This window comes from Rhinolophus sinicus, linkage group LG17, assembly GCF_036562045.2.
Source record: "Rhinolophus sinicus isolate RSC01 linkage group LG17, ASM3656204v1, whole genome shotgun sequence".
NCBI classification, from domain to species: domain Eukaryota; kingdom Metazoa; phylum Chordata; class Mammalia; order Chiroptera; family Rhinolophidae; genus Rhinolophus; species Rhinolophus sinicus.
The window spans coordinates 20,594,711-20,611,917 of NC_133766.1; the positions used below are offsets into that span (position 1 = coordinate 20,594,711).

The window sequence follows — 17,207 nt, forward strand, 5'->3', positions numbered from 1 at the left end:
TATGTTTTCTGCCAAGGTTATTGCAAGTAGGAATTTAGAGGGGTCGCTGGAAATCCTGCAATGATGTCTGTGGGATCAGGGGAGTAGGGTGAACAAGTGAGTTGTTCTATGTGTTGTTGTGGTTATATACACATGCACACATTCACACCTGAAAACATCTCTTCACACTCAGTCAACAGGTAGTAGAATCACAAAGGCTTTCTTTAAAGCTGGCACTATATTCCTACTGAATCAATAACTTGCTTCTGAAGCCCTGGAGTCTGCTGGGGCAATATTCTTATTGAATCAATAACTTGCTTCTGGGGCCTTCAAGTTCCTTTTCTGACACTTACCTACATTGCCACATTGAGTTCTTCATTAAAAAATGTTAACACCAGTGGGCGGGGTCAAACCAGCCTTGCTAAGAGTTTTGAAAAATCATTAGACCACAAAATTCTATTCTCTGAAGCATTTTATGGCTTGTGGTAGGTTTTCCAGTCTCTGCTTCCTTATCCCAGCATCTGTACCTTTTTCTTGCACTCTCCTCTCTCAGATTGGAGAGAACCACAGCTTACCTAACCTACTCCATCTCCTCCATGGACAGATAGCGTCTTGTGTGAGAAGCAAACACAGAAACACTAGATGGACTGAGAACTGTAGAATGTCAGCGCAAGGAGGAGCTTTAGACATAATTTAGCTCACCCTGCTCTCTTGACAGAGGAGCAAACAAGCCCAGGACAATCTAGGAACTTGCTTCAGGGCCCATCGCCAGTGAGTGGCTAATGCAGACTACATTAGGCCTGTATAATTGCTCAGTTAAATAAACCTCCAAGTCCACTCCACTGCCCAACAGGCAAAAGCAATTCCTTTATGACTTAGATCAGCTGCCTGATGTATTTTAGGCTAAGTGACATTTCTTTTAAGCTTCAGGCTTAATTTTACAACTTAATGAGCTTTCTAGAAAGTCCCCGCCAACCATGGGCATCCTCCCGGTGCAGGTTGGGGAAGCCATGCCTAAGTTTACTGACAGCTCTGTGCACCAGGCACCCTGCCATGCCCCTCGCATGCTTAGGGAAGGACATGTGCATAGACCATTAATGGAGGAATTTAGCCTCTTGGTGGCACGATCCAGGCAGGGAAGCTTTATTTAGCCCTATCGATTTTGTGCCAAAAAAATCAGTACAGGCTCTAGATAGAGAAGCATTTTCAAATTGTTCTCAATTTGTAAACTAATTGATAGATTAGTCAGTGTCACTTCTGCCTTCCCTTCAGTGTTATGAGCGTGAGACTCCCTGGGGGGTTAATTAATTCTAAAATGTGACCTTTCTGTCTTCCCTGGACATGCCCAGAGCTTCTTCTTAGAAAGGATCTCAGGTCCAGGGTAGACAGAGAACCTTTGGGATTCGAAAAGGCCAGAAAAGACCTTCACTTCAAGCACGGACACAGTCCCTCGTTCTGTCCTTAAGTTTAGCCTGGGTCCCTCCCTTTGGGCAAATCCTGAGCTGTGATCATATCTCTGCTTCCTCCTAAAGAACCCTTCTGTGATGTCACTCAACCCGATCCGAGGGCCAGAGTCAGGAGGCACCATGGTGACTATCACGGGCCATTACCTAGGGTCTGGGAGCAGTGTGGCCGTATACCTGGGCAACCAGACCTGCGAGTTCTATGGGTAAGATGGGCCTGAAGGAGCACGAGGACACTGTCCTTGTGTGGCCTGAGCACACACATTCCTGTGCATGTTCACCCATTTACCTGCCCATCAGCTCCAAGTCATGTGCTAAGTCTTGGACCCAAATACCGTTCCAGTCACTGTGAGAAATATATTCCACTAGGTAATGTCTATCTCACGTGTCACGGGGTGGATACTTCTAAAAGCAATTAGAAGTAAGGGCCATGAGAACTGCTGATGAGAGAGGATCCCAGGAGCTCTCCAGTCACCCAGGACCACACATTCCTTAGGTCCCCACTATGGTTACTCGAGAAACATGGACATTGCATGGCCTCGGTCCTCAGCAAGCACACAGACTCATGCTCAGGGCATCTCTTCGGCCTAAAACAAATTGAACACCTACCATTTGTCAGCTCTATGCAATGGGATTGTAGAGAACCCTGAGAGAATTCTGAAACTATGGATGAGAACCCAGTTGGCCCAGTATTACCTGTGAAGCTCCTCCTTGGACCATAACCTCCCTGAGGGCGAGGATTGTGTGTTCACTTCTCTGCATATTGGTGCTCAATGAATATTTATTAACTGACTGACTAGGCTCTAAGCACCAGCTAAGTCATATTCTAGAAAAATCCAGAAAAGGGGAGTCCCCCCAAAGCCCATGAAGTCCTGCCTCTGCCCCACATTCTCTGTTTGCTCCCTCTGAGTCCAGAGTTGGATCTCAAGTTAAAAGAGGCACTAATATCCACTGAAAAGGGATACGTTCCATAGTGTACAGTGTAACAGGACAGAGGACGCCAGACGCTTCCTGGTCATACCCTCAGGCTGAGGAAAACCCCTGTTCAAGCCAGAGGGCACCCCCTATTGCCCACGCCTTCCTTCACAACCCTCCTGCTGTCTCCCTGTCAGGCGGTCAATGAATGAGATCGTGTGTGTCTCACCCCCATCGTCCAACGGACTGGGCCCAGTCCCTGTTTCCGTGAATGTCGACCGAGCCCGTGTGGACAACAACCTGCAGTTCGAGTACATAGATGACCCCCGGGTGCAACGCATCGAGCCTGAGTGGAGCATTGCCAGGTGAGGCAGAGGGTGGAGGATGTATCCGGTGCCACGTGGCGCCATCCCTTTGGCCCAAGTGTGGCTTGTGAGAGATCTCAGGGATTGGACTGGTGGCAGCTCGAGAGGGTTTTTACCTAACTTAGCCTCTGCTTGTTCCCAGTGGCCACACACCCCTGACCATCACAGGCTTCAACCTGGATGTCATTCAGGAGCCAAGGATCCGAGTCAAGTTTAATGGCAAAGAATCTGTCAATGTGAGTAACCACAGGCCCGCCCAGCCCTCAGCAAACACAACTGCATGTCTGTGTTCTGCATCGAGCTCTGTGTTGGGCACTGGAGTATCTGACAACAGGAGAAGAAAGTTGGCTCAAGACACTGAGCCCAGAATCATGGCTTCAAACACCATGCCTGACAATAAATTGTATAATTACAGTATAATCGTTTCATGTCAGAAGGTGATATAATAAGTATATAAATGCAGTGCCTTCTGAGTTTAAAATACAGCACTAAAGGGTCCCTGTTCTATGTCATGTTCACTTTGAGGTCCGATAAGAAGCAGTGTGAGATGCTGAAGAAATTCACTGCGAGCAAATAGTCCCACCCAGGTTGCTCACATGATCAGGCTGAACATTTTCCTTTCCTTCTCTGTGCAGAGCCATGTCATTCTTTTTTTTTTTTTTTTTTCCACTATGGATTTTTGTGATTTTAAAGAAGTTTTCTATCATAAGAGCAGAATGTCTGATAGGTTATAATTTTTTTAGGTTCTACTGGCTCCATGTCACTCTTCTTAGCCAATATTTTCTGAAACATTATTGCATTCCTAATTATAGTCCAGGAGATGCTGGCATTATAAATTATGACCATTATTTTTCATATAAATTGCTATTATTATTGCTTCGACCTTCGGGGGATTGACTAGGCTGAAATGGAGATGGGGAGGATTGTTTTATATATACCCTCTTATCCCTGACACATTCCCAGCAAACTTGAGGCTTCCTTAGGAAACAGAATTACACAAAATGACAGGAAGCTAGAAGGCTAGATCTGGAAAGGTCTCAGGGATCATCTGGTCCAACCTCCCCATTGTAGAGCTGAGGAAACTAAGGCCAGAAAGGAGTATGTCTTGCCCCCCAGTCATGAAGGTGGCTGGTGGTAGGGCCAAGCTAGATTCCAAAAGTCTGGCCTCTTCATAACTAGCCTACATGAGATGCTCCCAGGCTGGGCATTCCATCGTGCCAGAACTGTGAGGACACCTGTATCACAGCTTCAGGACCCACTGTAGTCACAGCTCTTTGGGCGAGGAGAGTACACGCCTCCGTATCCCAGGTGTGGAGCTTGATCCATAGGTAAAGGAGTCTATGCCCCCACTCCACTTCCAGACTGAGGTCAAGTGTCCCCAGTAGCTCACAGACCCCTCTGTCTATCCAACTCCAGGGCCTAAGTGGAAGCGTGGAGGGTGAGGGGTAGGAATGGGAATGGTGAGTTCACACTCAGAGAGGATGAAACGCCAAAACAAATCAGGTGCATTTGTTTTTAATTTAGGTTTTGTTATTATTCAGGTATGGCAAGGCCAACAGACCAGGAGATCCCAAGAGAAGGAGGCCGTGCCACCGTGGTAGGGGGTGGGGGGCACCACAGGGAAATCTCAGCGTAGTTTAAAAAGCAGAAAGAGAAAGGGAACCTGGGGCAAGAGCCTTTATTGTGGTTTCCACAGGAAGTAATTAGCAAGGCTAAGGGAGCAAGTTTACGATGGCACTTTGGATCATTTTAGTGGGCTCTGGGGCAGGACAGAGGCACTGTCCCAAGTTGTCTGGTACCTAGCCCTAGTGTGGTTAGGGAAGGTGGGTAGCTACCCACAGTGTGAAAGGAGGTGGTTGGGGTGTGGGCTGTGGATGTTGCTTGTTTGCATTCGAAAAGCATGCTCTAGCAGGCAGTAGATTGTTTACTATCCCTAGGAATTGGTGAGCCTGGTGAGTGGCTGTCCCTCCAGGGTCAGCAAGGCCCCAGATGTTAAAATATCAGCACACAGAAAATAAAAGACATGGTTAAGATAGTACAGAGGGAATTTTCAAGAATGAGTAATGTGACTGGTAGTCGACCTCCAAAGCCTGCAGCATGAGCCCCGATGAAGTCATCTGAAGAGGAGACTAGACTGGGGAGGCCTTCGCCATACGCACCGTCCATCTGAGAAGGCTCAGTCCTGGGTGTCCCCTCCCCTCCCTGGAGGCCTTAGCAGCCCTGGGCAGGAATCTCCCCAGCGGTTCCCCCAGCCCACCCACCATGACCTCAGTGCTTCAAGGAGTTAAGAAGTAGTTCCCAATTCCTCCTTCTTGAGAGTTGGGGACCCCCAGCTTCAGTAGTGACCTGCGTGGGGTCTGCAGGCTTTGCAGGCCTGGAGTTTGCAGTTTTCCACCAAGCCCGGCTCCTCAATGGGAAGCTCGTGAACTCTGCCCTGTGCCTTCTCTTTCAGGAGTGGTGGATAAGAAGGACTTGGCTCTTCAGCCTTACTTGGGCCCCATGGCAGCCGTGGCCCACTGGACCTCCCCTTGCCTTTGGGTCATGAAGCAGCCTCAGTGAGAAGTGAGAAGGGCTAAAGGGAAGGCCGCAAAACCCAAAGGAATGTTTGGCCAACAAAGTGCCGATGCAGCACAGGGCAGGAAGCAAACAGAGGCCGCTTGTTTGGAAGTGATTTGCTTATTCATAGAGGAGTCCAGGCTGGGGGAACTGGAATGAGCAGGGATGAAGAGGGAGTGGGGAGTGCAGACACACTCAGGCTGTGTGTCTGTCCCGCGGAGCCCAGAGTTGGAGACTCCCTGACGCACTTTTACCCGTTAACTGTACCCCCCATTTTCCCCATGCCAGAGTGTCCCCAACTGGAACATGAAAGGGACATTAGGCTTGTAAGGAGCTGCTGAAGTGTGAGCTGAAAAGGACAGGAATGGGAACTGACCCCCAACATACCGTGAAGCCCTCAGTGAGCTGTGGTTTAAACTCCGACTCCCTCTGCACAGGGAGGGTTAACACTTGGCCTTGGAGCTCTGACGTAATGTTTGTGGAAGTGTCAGCTCTTCTGTGCTTTCACACGCGGTCTTGTTTTCTGAACATGAGGTCCGAGTAAGTGTATGTTGGCCAGACACACATGTGCAGACCTGCCAGGATGGCATGTACTTGAGCAGGCTGAGTTCTCACAGATGCCCTTGGCTGTTACTGGGACACTGTGGCTCCCAAAGCTGAAACCAAGCCATGGGAGTAGGAGTCCAGCTTTGATTCCCAAGCCCCACGTGGGTCCTGTCGTGGTTTCTTCAGTCCGGCTGCTGCCTTGGGCAACCCCAGAGCTAAACCAGACGAGACTATGGCACAGTTCATACTGAGCAGGGGCCAGCCCAGCTAGGGTTTTAGTTGTGAGACTAAGATCCACCAAGAAAGAAAGGACATTATGAAGTCAGTGTCAATACTAAAGTTACACCCCAGGCAGAGTTAGGGAGAGGAGAGGGACCCTAAGCAGAACATTTAAAGAGTTGAAGTCTCCTTTTCGTTCATCAATGTAGTCAATAAACGTTAGCTGAACACCTACTATATGCTGGCAAAGTGCACATCGCACACTATGTCCTGCTCACCCCCACCCCCCGCCTCCTCACACACACTCACACTCACATTCATACCCTGCACTGCTTCTGCCCTAATTTTCCCCCAAACCTTCCATGCTCCCTCATCCCTGGGCCTTTGTCACTGTTACCTCTGCCTGGGACTTGTTCCCCTCCCCCTCCCTCTCCTTGTCTAGGTAAGTCCTACTCATCGTTCACGTGAAATTTCATTCGTTTCTCCCAAGGGAAAGCTTCACTCAATCTGCACAGTCAGACACACACACACACACACACACACACACACGATCACGGCCCCACACAGACATTCCCACAGTACCTGTCTGCACAGTCAGACACACACACACACACACACACACACACACACGATCACGGCCACACACAGACATTCCCACAGTACCTGTCTGCACAGTCAGACACACACACACACACACACACACACACACAATCACGGCCCCACACAGACATTCCCACAGTACCTGTCTGCACAGTCAGACACACACACACACACACACACGATCACGGCCACACACAGACATTCCCACAGTACCTGTCTGCACAGTCAGACACACACACACACACACACACACACACACACACGATCACGGCCCCACACAGACATTCCCACAGTACCTGTCTGCACAGTCAGACACACACACACACACACACACACACACACACGATCACGGCCCCACACAGACATTCCCACAGTACCTGTCTGCACAGTCAGACACACACACACACACACACACACACACACACACACGATCACGGCCACACACAGACATTCCCACAGAACCCAGGGCTACCCCACCAGGGCTCTCCTCACATCCATTCATGCATTTCACAGTGCTGTGCCCCTACTGTGTTCCCAGCCCTCTTGACAGGAATATGTTACACTTACTGAATCCTTTGTCTCTCCCCACTAGACTGTGACTATTTCACCAGATGGCCCCAACTCCTAGCACAGTACCTGACAAAGTAGGCACTCAGTGTTGGTGAATGAATGAGGTTAAATAAAATTCACCAACCCCGAAAAAGTCAATTTTATAGCCCTTTTCCTCAACGGGTTCACCATCTAATGAAGAGAAGCAAGCCACCCAGTGGTGATGGTGACAGCCAGAACAGGCAGAGGGAGGGACGGGCAGCAGTGGGACCCCAACGTCACTCACTCAGTGTTTGAATGCTACACTCTGGGCCTTTTAGGTGTGTAAAGTTGTGAACACCACCACCCTCACCTGCCTGGCACCCTCTCTGACCACTGACTACCGGCCAGGCCTGGACACTGTGGAACGGCCAGATGAATTTGGATTTGTCTTTAACAATGTCCAGTCCTTGCTCATTTACAACGACACCAAGTTCATCTACTACCCCAACCCAACCTTTGAGCTGCTCAGCCCCACTGGAGTCTTGGATCAGAAGCCAGGATCCCCCATCATTCTGAAGGTAGGAATGTGAGGAGGGCAGGGATGGTAGTGAGCACCGCTCTCCCCTGGCCTTTCTTGTTCTCCTTCTGCACATATGCGCTCACACAGCTGTTATCTCTCTGTAAAGGGAGCTTGTTTATAGATATTGACCCACCGAGCGATATATCTTGCACCTGGGATTTCCAAAATTCACTAGAATAGCTCTTTGTTCTTGTGAGCTTTGAGACCCAACTTCTACAGTAAGTTGGAAGTAACGACTGCCTTTATTGGCCACTTCCATGGTCACTGTAAGCTGCACACATATTTCAGGAGGTCACGGCTCCCTGGTAGAAGTGTTTCACTGCTCCACCACTTTCATTATGTCCCAGGTGTCCTCCCCGCAAGTTTCACTTGTGTAGTGTTCTGTCTCCCCTTTCTCTCTCCCACTCTCTTCTCTTCCTGTCTTTAATTCTCTCCTCCCTTCATTTCTCTCCAAATCGTGGCGTTTGGAGTCCCTCTACAAGAACTTAACCATGGAGTCCTCTATTGGTTATTGCACTGCTGCCCTTTCCTCCTTAATCTCTCTCTGTAAGCTTTTTTTAAAATAGGCATGTGTGCATGTGTCAATTATTCTTGCTATCTACAGGGCAAAAACCTCTGCCCTCCTGCCTCTGGAGGTGCCAAGCTCAACTACACGGTGCTGATTGGAGAGACCCCGTGTGCTGTCACCGTGTCTGAGACACAGCTCCTCTGCGAGCCCCCCAACCTCACGGGGCAACACAAGGTCATGGTGAGTGAGCACGCTTTATGATTTTCTCCCTTCCTCTCCATGCATACGTAATCCGTCCTAAAGACGGGCTCTCTCTTCCACCTTTCCCATACCTTATTTCCAAGTCCTATGTCAAAATGGGTAGAAGTCAAGAACACCAGGAAAGGAAGGCGGGTAATCAGCAAGAAGTTGTTTTCTGTCCAAATCTGCACTGTACGGTCGTGGTCTCTCATGTGCCTTCTGAAACGATAAGGATTCAACGGCAGGCCAGGGCTCTACAGCGTGTGTGTGTGTGCGATGCGCAGGTTCACGTGGGCGGGATGGTGTTCTCTCCGGGCTCGGTGAGTGTCGTCTCAGACAGCTTGCTGACCCTGCCAGCCATCGTCAGCATCGCGGCGGGCGGCAGCCTCCTCCTCATCATCGTCATCATCGTGCTCATCGCCTACAAGCGCAAGTCTCGGGAAAACGACCTCACTCTGAAGAGGCTGCAGATGCAGATGGACAACCTGGAATCCCGGGTGGCGCTGGAGTGTAAGGAAGGTACGTCAGGCTCTCCCTCGCGTCCTGGAGCCCTTTTTCTTCAGTAGCCTTATTACCTCCCTCCTTATCAACAATGCTCATCTTTACTTAGCCCCCTCCCACCCCAAGCCATTGCACTCCACTTTGACCTGTTTCCCATAAACTTCCTTTGCCCGCAAGGTCGAGAAGTCCTACTAAGAATACCCACAGTGAGGCCCCAGGCCTGATGACATTGTTCTGTCCCCTGTGCCCTGACTCATCCGGCAACCTGGCCGCCTTCTTTCCCTCTCAGGGCCTCAGTCTCCCCACAGTCAGAATCTCAGCCCCTAGATGCCCCACGTGAGAGGGTCCCACTCCTTTTGCATAACACCCTGGAGTATGGAAGCAGCAGCAGCAGGGAAGGCAGGGGGCACCTCACTTGCTTCCCACCCCACCCTGGTCCCCAGAGTTTATTTTCTGTCTGTGCAGCAGGCTGAGCCTCTGTAGCACACGTGTTGGCATCTTTGGCCGTGGACGTGTGTGGGAGTGGAGATTGTGTTTTCTTCCATCTCCCACTCAACCACAGCTACAAGGTGACAGGTGTACCTGGCGTCCCCTCAGGCTGAGAACCCAGTGGGCGCTCTAGGTAAACATTTCAATTAGAAATCAAAACACTTCTCCTTTTGCTGCGAATGTCAGGATCAGAAACAAGCCCTCTGCTAGATGAAAAGAGCTGGGCTGGGGAAGATGGGGAAGGGCTTCTCCTGGTGCCAGGTCTGAGGAGGAGGGACCAGGAGTTCACGAGGACACAGGCCACCAAGGAGAGGATCCCCTTCAGGCTCATGGCCAGTGTGCCCCAAGGCTGGGTTTGGTTTTGTTCTCAGTTTCCTGTGTGTGTGTGTGTGTGTGTGTGTGTGTGTGTGTGTGTTAAAATATACATAACATAAAATTTACTATTTTAACTTTCATTGTCTCTACACCCAGTGCTCTGCCCTCCTCCAGTTCTGTGGCATTAAGTACATTCACATTCTTGTGCAGCCATCACCACTATCCATCTCCATAACTTTCCCATCTTCCCCAACTAAAACATTATATTCAGTAACCAGTAACCCCCACCCCCCTCAATACCCCCTTCCCTCAGCCCTTGGCAACTACCATGCTACCTTCTGTCTCTATGAGTTTGACAACTCTAGGAATCATACAGTAGGTGTCCTTTTGTGTCTGGTTTCTTTCACTTAGCATAATGTCCTCAAGATTTATGTATGTTTTCACGTGTGTCAGAACTTCCTTCCTTTATAAGGCTGAATAACATTCCATTGACTGTGTAGACCACATTTTGATTATCCATTCATCTTTCACATTTGGGTGGTTTTCACCTTTTTGTATTATGAATAGTGCTGCTGTGCACATGAGTGTACACATATCTGTACAAATTCCTGCTTCCAGTTCTTTGGGGTAGATACCTAGGAGTGGAATTGCTGGGTCACATAGTAATTCTGTTTAACTTTTTAAGGAGCCACCAAATTGTTTTCCAGAGCAGCTGCACCAATTTACATCCCCACCATCAATGCATGAGGGTTCCAGTTTTTCCACATCCTCGCCAACATTTGTCATTTCCTATTTTTTGGTAATAGCCACCTCAGTGTGTATGAAGTGGTATCTCATGGTAGTTTTGATTTTCGTTGTCCTCCACGATTTTGCATCTTCATTTATTCTTCTGCTTGGAAAAGGAGAGCAAAGCTGCCTGTTTGGTCTTTGCTTGATCCCCTTGGCCACTGTCTCTCCCCTGCTTCCAGCACCTACAGCCCCTGCATGACCCAGGTCATGGTGTCCTTCCTTTTCCTTTGTTTTAACTCCACTTGTAATACATAGAGAGGAAATCCAAAATCATAGATACGTACAGAGGAAGAAATAATATAGAAATCACTCATCACCTAAGAAACGCAGCCTGGAGATAGCTCATCCCCTCTGGAGATGCACCCCTACATCCCTCCCTGTCGATACCCCCCCAGGCCCTCCATTTCTCCTTCACAAACTCCTCCTGCCTTCCCCTACCCTGCCCGGGTTCCCTTCCTAAGCCTCTCTGTCTCCACTGCACTTTTGTAGCTTTTGCCGAGCTCCAGACAGACATTAATGAGCTGACCAGCGACCTGGACCGCTCAGGAATCCCCTACCTGGACTATCGCACCTATGCCATGCGAGTCCTGTTCCCCGGCATCGAGGACCATCCTGTTCTCCGGGAGCTGGAGGTAACACCTGTCTCCCTGGCCCAGCTGTGCAGTAAGGACACGGGGCCTGGGTGTCCTAGGCTAGGCCGATGGGGCTCAGCAGCTCAGGTCAGGAATGAGGAGGAGAAATTGCTCGTAAGAGCATCACTGCAACAGGGGTGTTTCTGATCAGGAAGATCGTGGCCAGGGGGGCACCCTGGCTCTGTGGGATGGTTCCAGGGCAAGGCTCGTTGTCATTTTTAAACTAATGACTAAATTAACTACAATGCTGCCTCATTCTCAAATGGATTTAAGGTATCTTAACGAAAGATGCATGATTCTGTAAGGTTTGTTTGTTCATTTGTTAGTTTGTTTTACTAAAGATGATAAACCAGGACAGAGATGATGAAGGGGAGACTAGTAAGCCGAGTGGGTCTGATCAGGTATTTCCTATGGGGTCTCCTTGGGCAAATCAAAGAGACAACATCCCCACTGAGGGCCCAGCCTGGAGCCCACCCCTCCCAACCCAGGGGAAGGTCAGAGCAGACTATAGGGTTCAGAGACTGGCCATTCCTACATCATTCTGGGTGGGGTGGTTATGAGTGTTATGGAGAGGGTCCTACAGCTGCTATCATTACCAGCAAAGACCCTCAGTGAGAGTCGGGCTAGGAGGCTTGGAGCTGCCCTCTGAAGGTGCGCCCATCACGCCCCCCCCCCGCACCCCCTCCCCACCAGGTGCAGGGGAATGGGCAGCAGCACGTGGAGAAGGCCCTGAAGCTCTTCGCCCAGCTCATCAACAACAAGGTCTTCCTGCTGACCTTCATCCGCACCCTGGAGCTGCAACGCAGCTTCTCCATGCGCGACCGTGGCAATGTGGCATCACTCATCATGACTGGCCTGCAGGGCCGCCTGGAATATGCCACCGACGTCCTCAAGCAGCTGCTGTCCGACCTCATCGATAAGAACCTGGAGAACAAGAACCACCCCAAGCTGCTTCTCCGGAGGTTTGAGCCGCAGCCAGGGCCTGGAGGGTGGCAGGGGTCTTAGCAGGGACCCCGGGCCCATGAGAGCGGGTCCCCTAAACAGCATGAGTGGGTTCTGCTCCCCAGAAAGGCCTGTGCCTGCACAGACCTTCCTTCGGCCAGGCGGCTGTAGGGAGCCTGCAGCTGCTAAACATGATGGAGGAGCACAGGCCTCAGCTCAGATCTCGACTTGAAACCCAGCTCTGCCACCTGCTAGTTGTGTGAACTTGGGCCAGTGACATGGCCTCCCGGCCATTTAGTTTGGTCATGCACAAAATGACATGAAGCACGCCTGTCTCGGAGTCTCTCTCCCTCCCTGTGCATCTAGAACTGTGCTGTCCAACAGGGGAGCCACATGTGACTATTCATTAAAATGAAATAAAACGTAAAATTCATCTCCTCCATTGCCCTAGCCACATTCCACCAATACCACCACATATTGGCCACCATATTGGACAGTGCACATAGAGAACATTCTAGCACAAGGTTCTGTTGGACGGCACCGAGCTAGAGGTTTAGTGCAACCCGTACCTCCGGGGCCCAGCTTCCTGGACCTGAATCATGGCACATCCATCCCGTGTCCCCTCCCCACTTGCCCTTTTCCTGGTGGAGGATAGGGTTGGACACTTTGGCATCCATCCCCTCGCTGACGCTCTCTGGAGGCCCCAGCGAGCCAAGCGCAGCTGTGGAATAAACCACCTGTATTTCACTGGCTTCCCTTTAGCCTTCTCCTAGCAAGGTCTCAGGCTTCCAGGCCCCACGTGGGGTGAGGAGGGAGGAAGAATGGCTTTGTCTTAGGAGAACTGAGCCCCTATCCTGCCAATCTGAACATTAGAAACTCTCATTAAGACCTGTTGTATTTAAATTAGAGCTAATCTCAGACACAATGCGAGGAGAAGGTGCTGGGAGGGGCCCGGGGAGAAAGCTACAATTTCTTCTACATTGTCACTCTCTCCCAGAGCCAGATCGCTGAGCAGCCCTGGCAAATGCCTGGGATTTACTGCAACCAGAGGGTGTAATTTCCACCACGCGCAGGGAGGTGAAATACCCCCCGGGCATCCCCATCACTGTGGATCTGTCACAGCTGGTCTGTTCCTTCCTGAGTCCCCAGATCCAAAGCCCAGGAATGGGGGTGGGGGAAGGGTGGTGCTTGCAGAAGCAGATCCCGTCAGCTAAACACTTAACACACTGCTCTCCCTATCTAAGGGGCTGGGATCCATACCCCACATGACAGCAACCATGACAGCTATTGGATACTAGGTGTTATTCTTAGCACTTTACATATATTAACTCATTCAACCCTGACAACAACCCTATGGGACAGATATCATCATCATCATCATCATCATTATAATCATCCCCATTTAGAGATGGGGAAACTGAACCCTGAGAGATGAAATCACTTGCCCAAGGTCACACAGCCAATAAGTACATGGCAGAGCCAGGATTTGAACTCAGGCAGTCTGATTCCGAGTGTTTGGAAAAGTAGGCACCAGGCACCCTCTGGACACACCAAATAGAGTATAGTACTCAGGCATGCAAGAAATCCCAGAGGGACAAGCAAACTGTTTATCACCCTGAGGCCAGACGGGAATAGAGCGCACTGGTTCTTTATAGCCCTGTGGGATGTGGTACTGGGCAGCTTTACCTGCAGCTTGGAGTACCACTCCTTTTTCACAGGAAATTGGGGCCCAGAAAGAAGAAACCTCGGGCGCAGGCTACACTTGTCGTTACTGGTAGAGTTGGGCTCGGACCCAGGTGTCCTGGCTTCCAGCCCTGTGTCCTTCTGTGCCTGTTGTCCTGTTGGGCTATGGCCCACACAACAAAGCAGGCCCCTGCTCTGAGACCACCTCATAAAGGACTGCCCCTTGTCCCTTCTCCCTCTCCAGGACAGAGTCTGTGGCTGAGAAGATGCTGACCAATTGGTTTGCCTTCCTCCTGCACAAGTTCCTGAAGGTGAGAGTGGGCATGAGACGGGGGGGGCCGCAGTGGAGAGCAAGTTGGGGGGCTGCTCCTCTGAGCCTGGCCGTCAGGACTAGACAGGGACCCCTTCACGCTCAGGGACCTGCCTGGCCAGGTGCTGCAGAGCCAAGGGGCCTGGGGTGTGGGCAGGAGGGGCGGGCAGGAGGCTGACGCCCCCACGTGCCATCCCCGTGTGCGCCCCAGGAGTGTGCGGGGGAGCCGCTCTTCATGCTGTACTGCGCCATCAAGCAACAGATGGAGAAGGGGCCCATCGACGCCATCACGGGCGAGGCGCGCTACTCCCTGAGCGAGGACAAGCTCATCCGGCAGCAAATCGAGTACAAGACCCTGGTGAGGAAGCCGGCGCTGCGGAGACAGCTTGGACCTCCTACCTCTGATTCCTCCTTTACCCTCTGGCCACAAAGCCAGTCTGAGGGGTCCAGAAAGAGGCTTGAAGCCTGACCAGTCTGGGGCAAGTCCAAGTGTACCAAGGACAGGCAGACCCATCCACCCGGCCCCCCTCCCATCTCACTTGTTGGGCCCCTGGAGCTCTCACCTCAGTTTACCGGAGATAATGTTGGGTGGAGAAAAAAGATCCCCTGCCATTAGCAATGAGGAAATGAGCATCGTGGGACAGAATGTGAGTGTGGATTCCTAATAGAGAGGCGTCAGGGAAGCAGAGGCCGGCCCTTGGTACAGCTGGAGCCGTCCCGGAAGCCCAGGACGCCTTGTTCCAGGGTTACAGCTCCCGCAGCCATCCAGGAGCTAAAAGTCGAGTCCCAGTTCTCTGAGAGAGAAGAGGGGGGCAGAATGTCTCAGGCCATCACTGGCGGATGGCAGGGAGGTGACAGAAAGTGAGGAACAGACAGAGAGGCACCATTTCTCCTGGGGAGGGGGGCGAGGAAAGAAGATTTCCTTCTGAGTCTTCACTCTCCCTCAACTGCTCCCTCAACTCCCTCCTGCCCCCCTTTCTTGCCACTTGTAGATCCTGAACTGCGTCAACCCCGACAACGAGAATAGTCCAGAGATCCCAGTGAAGGTGTTAAACTGCGACACCATCACACAGGTCAAGGAGAAGATCCTCGACGCCATCTACAAGAACGTGCCCTACTCCCAGCGGCCGAGGGCCGTTGACATGGACTTGGGTAGGAGGCCTGGCTTGGCGTGTGGGTCCAAGGGGGGACAGGCGGCTTCCAAAAGGGCATTTGGCTGTGGGAAGGGATGGGAGCCCTGCCCTGCACAGGGCCCCTCCTAGGGGCGTGACTGGGTCCTGCCCAGGTGAGGGACCACCTGAAATACTACTCCCAGAGCATTTCCTGCTTAGATGTGGCGCCTCTGGTGAGGCCCACACTTCTGCCCAGCTGTCTGGACCCCATGGAACCCTAGACATAAAGTGCTATTATCACTGCACCAGCTTGAGGGGGCCGGGATTGCCAGGTCCCTAGAGGAGGTAGGACTGGGTGGATCTGGCTGCAGACCCCACCCCCTCACGGTGATGGGCACCACCCCTCCACCCAGAGTGGCGTCAAGGCCGGATTGCCCGGGTTGTGCTGCAAGACGAGGACATCACCACCAAGATCGAGGGTGACTGGAAGCGGCTCAACACACTGATGCACTATCAGGTGAGGGTGGCGCCTCTCGGTTTGGGAAGCGGTTTTGCTCCAGGACCATTGTCCCAACTCTCTTCTTCCCTCTAAGGTGTGCTCCTAGGACCTCGAAAGCCTGAAAGGTTTTTTTTCTTTAATTTATTGGGGTCACAATTGTTAGTAAAATTACATAGATTTCAGGTGTATAATTCTGTATTACATCATCTATAAATCCCATTGTGTGTTCATCACCCAGAGTCAGTTCTCCTTCCATCACCATATATTTGATCCCCTTTACCCTCATCTACCACCCCCCACCCCCTTACCCTCTGGTAACCACTAAACTATTGTCTGTGTCTATGAGTTTCTGTTTCTTATTTGTTTGTCTTGTTCTTTTGTTGTTTTTGGTTTATATACCACATATCAGTGAAATCATATGGTTCTCTGCTTTTTCTGTCTGACTTATTTCGCTTAGCATCATACTCTCAAGATCCATCCATGTTGTCACAAATGTTCCTATATCATCTTTTCTTACCGCCGAATAGTATTCCGTTGTGTATATATACCACAACTTCTTTATCCATTCATCTATCGAAGGACATTTTGGTTGTTTCCATCTCTTGGCCACTGTAAACAAAGCTGCAATGAACACTGGAGCACACGTGTCTTTATGGATAAATGTTTTCAGATTTCTTGGGTAGATACCCAGGAGAGGGATTGCTGGGTCATATGGCAATTCTATTCGTAATTCTTTGAGAAACCTCCACACTGCCTTCCATAACGGCTGCACCAGTCTGCATTCCCACCAACAGTGTATGAGGGTTCCTTTTTCTCCACAGCCTCTCCAACACTTGTTACTATTTGTCTTGTTGATGATAGCCATTCTGACTGGGGTAAGATGATATCTCATTGTGGTTTTTATTTGCATTTCTCTGATGATTAGTGATGTTGAGCATCTTTTCATATGTCTATTTGCCATTTATATGTCCTCTTTGGAGAAATGTATCTCCAGGTACTCTGCCCATCTTTCAATTGGGTTGTTTGTTTTTTTCTTGTTCAGTTTCATGAGTTCCTTGTATATTTTGGATATTAGCCCATTATCGGAGGCACTGTTTGCAAAAATCTTCACCCATTCATTTGGTTGCCTCTTGATTTTGTCGATGGTTTCTTTTGCTGTGCAGAAGCTTTTAAGTTTCATATAGTTCCATTCATTTATTTTAGTTTTACTTCCATTGCCTTTGGAGTCAAGTTCATAAAATGCTCTTTGAACCCATGGTCCATAAGTTTAGTACCTATGTTTTCTTGTATGCAATTGATTGTATCAGGTCTTATGCTTAAGTCTTTGATCCATTTTGAATTAATTTTGGTACATGGTGACAGATAGCAGTCCAGTTTCATTCCTTTGCACGTGGCTATCCAATTTCCAGCATCATTTATTGAAGACGCTGTCT

The 17,207-nt window shown here is 50.3% G+C and overlaps 1 protein-coding gene across 1 annotated transcript in view; it reads left to right on the forward strand.

The window, feature by feature from the left end:
- The window catches only part of PLXNA2 (plexin A2), a 205,191-nt gene that overhangs the window by 176,027 nt on the left and 11,957 nt on the right, over window positions 1-17,207 (forward strand). The window contains exons 15-26 of the mRNA XM_019713816.2: window positions 1,512-1,648; window positions 2,555-2,722; window positions 2,865-2,958; window positions 7,513-7,752; window positions 8,359-8,502; window positions 8,787-9,021; window positions 11,086-11,228; window positions 11,922-12,190; window positions 14,098-14,164; window positions 14,375-14,521; window positions 15,156-15,315; window positions 15,689-15,792. Coding sequence (XP_019569375.2) covers window positions 1,512-1,648; window positions 2,555-2,722; window positions 2,865-2,958; window positions 7,513-7,752; window positions 8,359-8,502; window positions 8,787-9,021; window positions 11,086-11,228; window positions 11,922-12,190; window positions 14,098-14,164; window positions 14,375-14,521; window positions 15,156-15,315; window positions 15,689-15,792 — 1,908 coding nt within the window. The remainder of the gene's footprint in view (window positions 1-1,511; window positions 1,649-2,554; window positions 2,723-2,864; window positions 2,959-7,512; window positions 7,753-8,358; window positions 8,503-8,786; window positions 9,022-11,085; window positions 11,229-11,921; window positions 12,191-14,097; window positions 14,165-14,374; window positions 14,522-15,155; window positions 15,316-15,688; window positions 15,793-17,207) is intronic.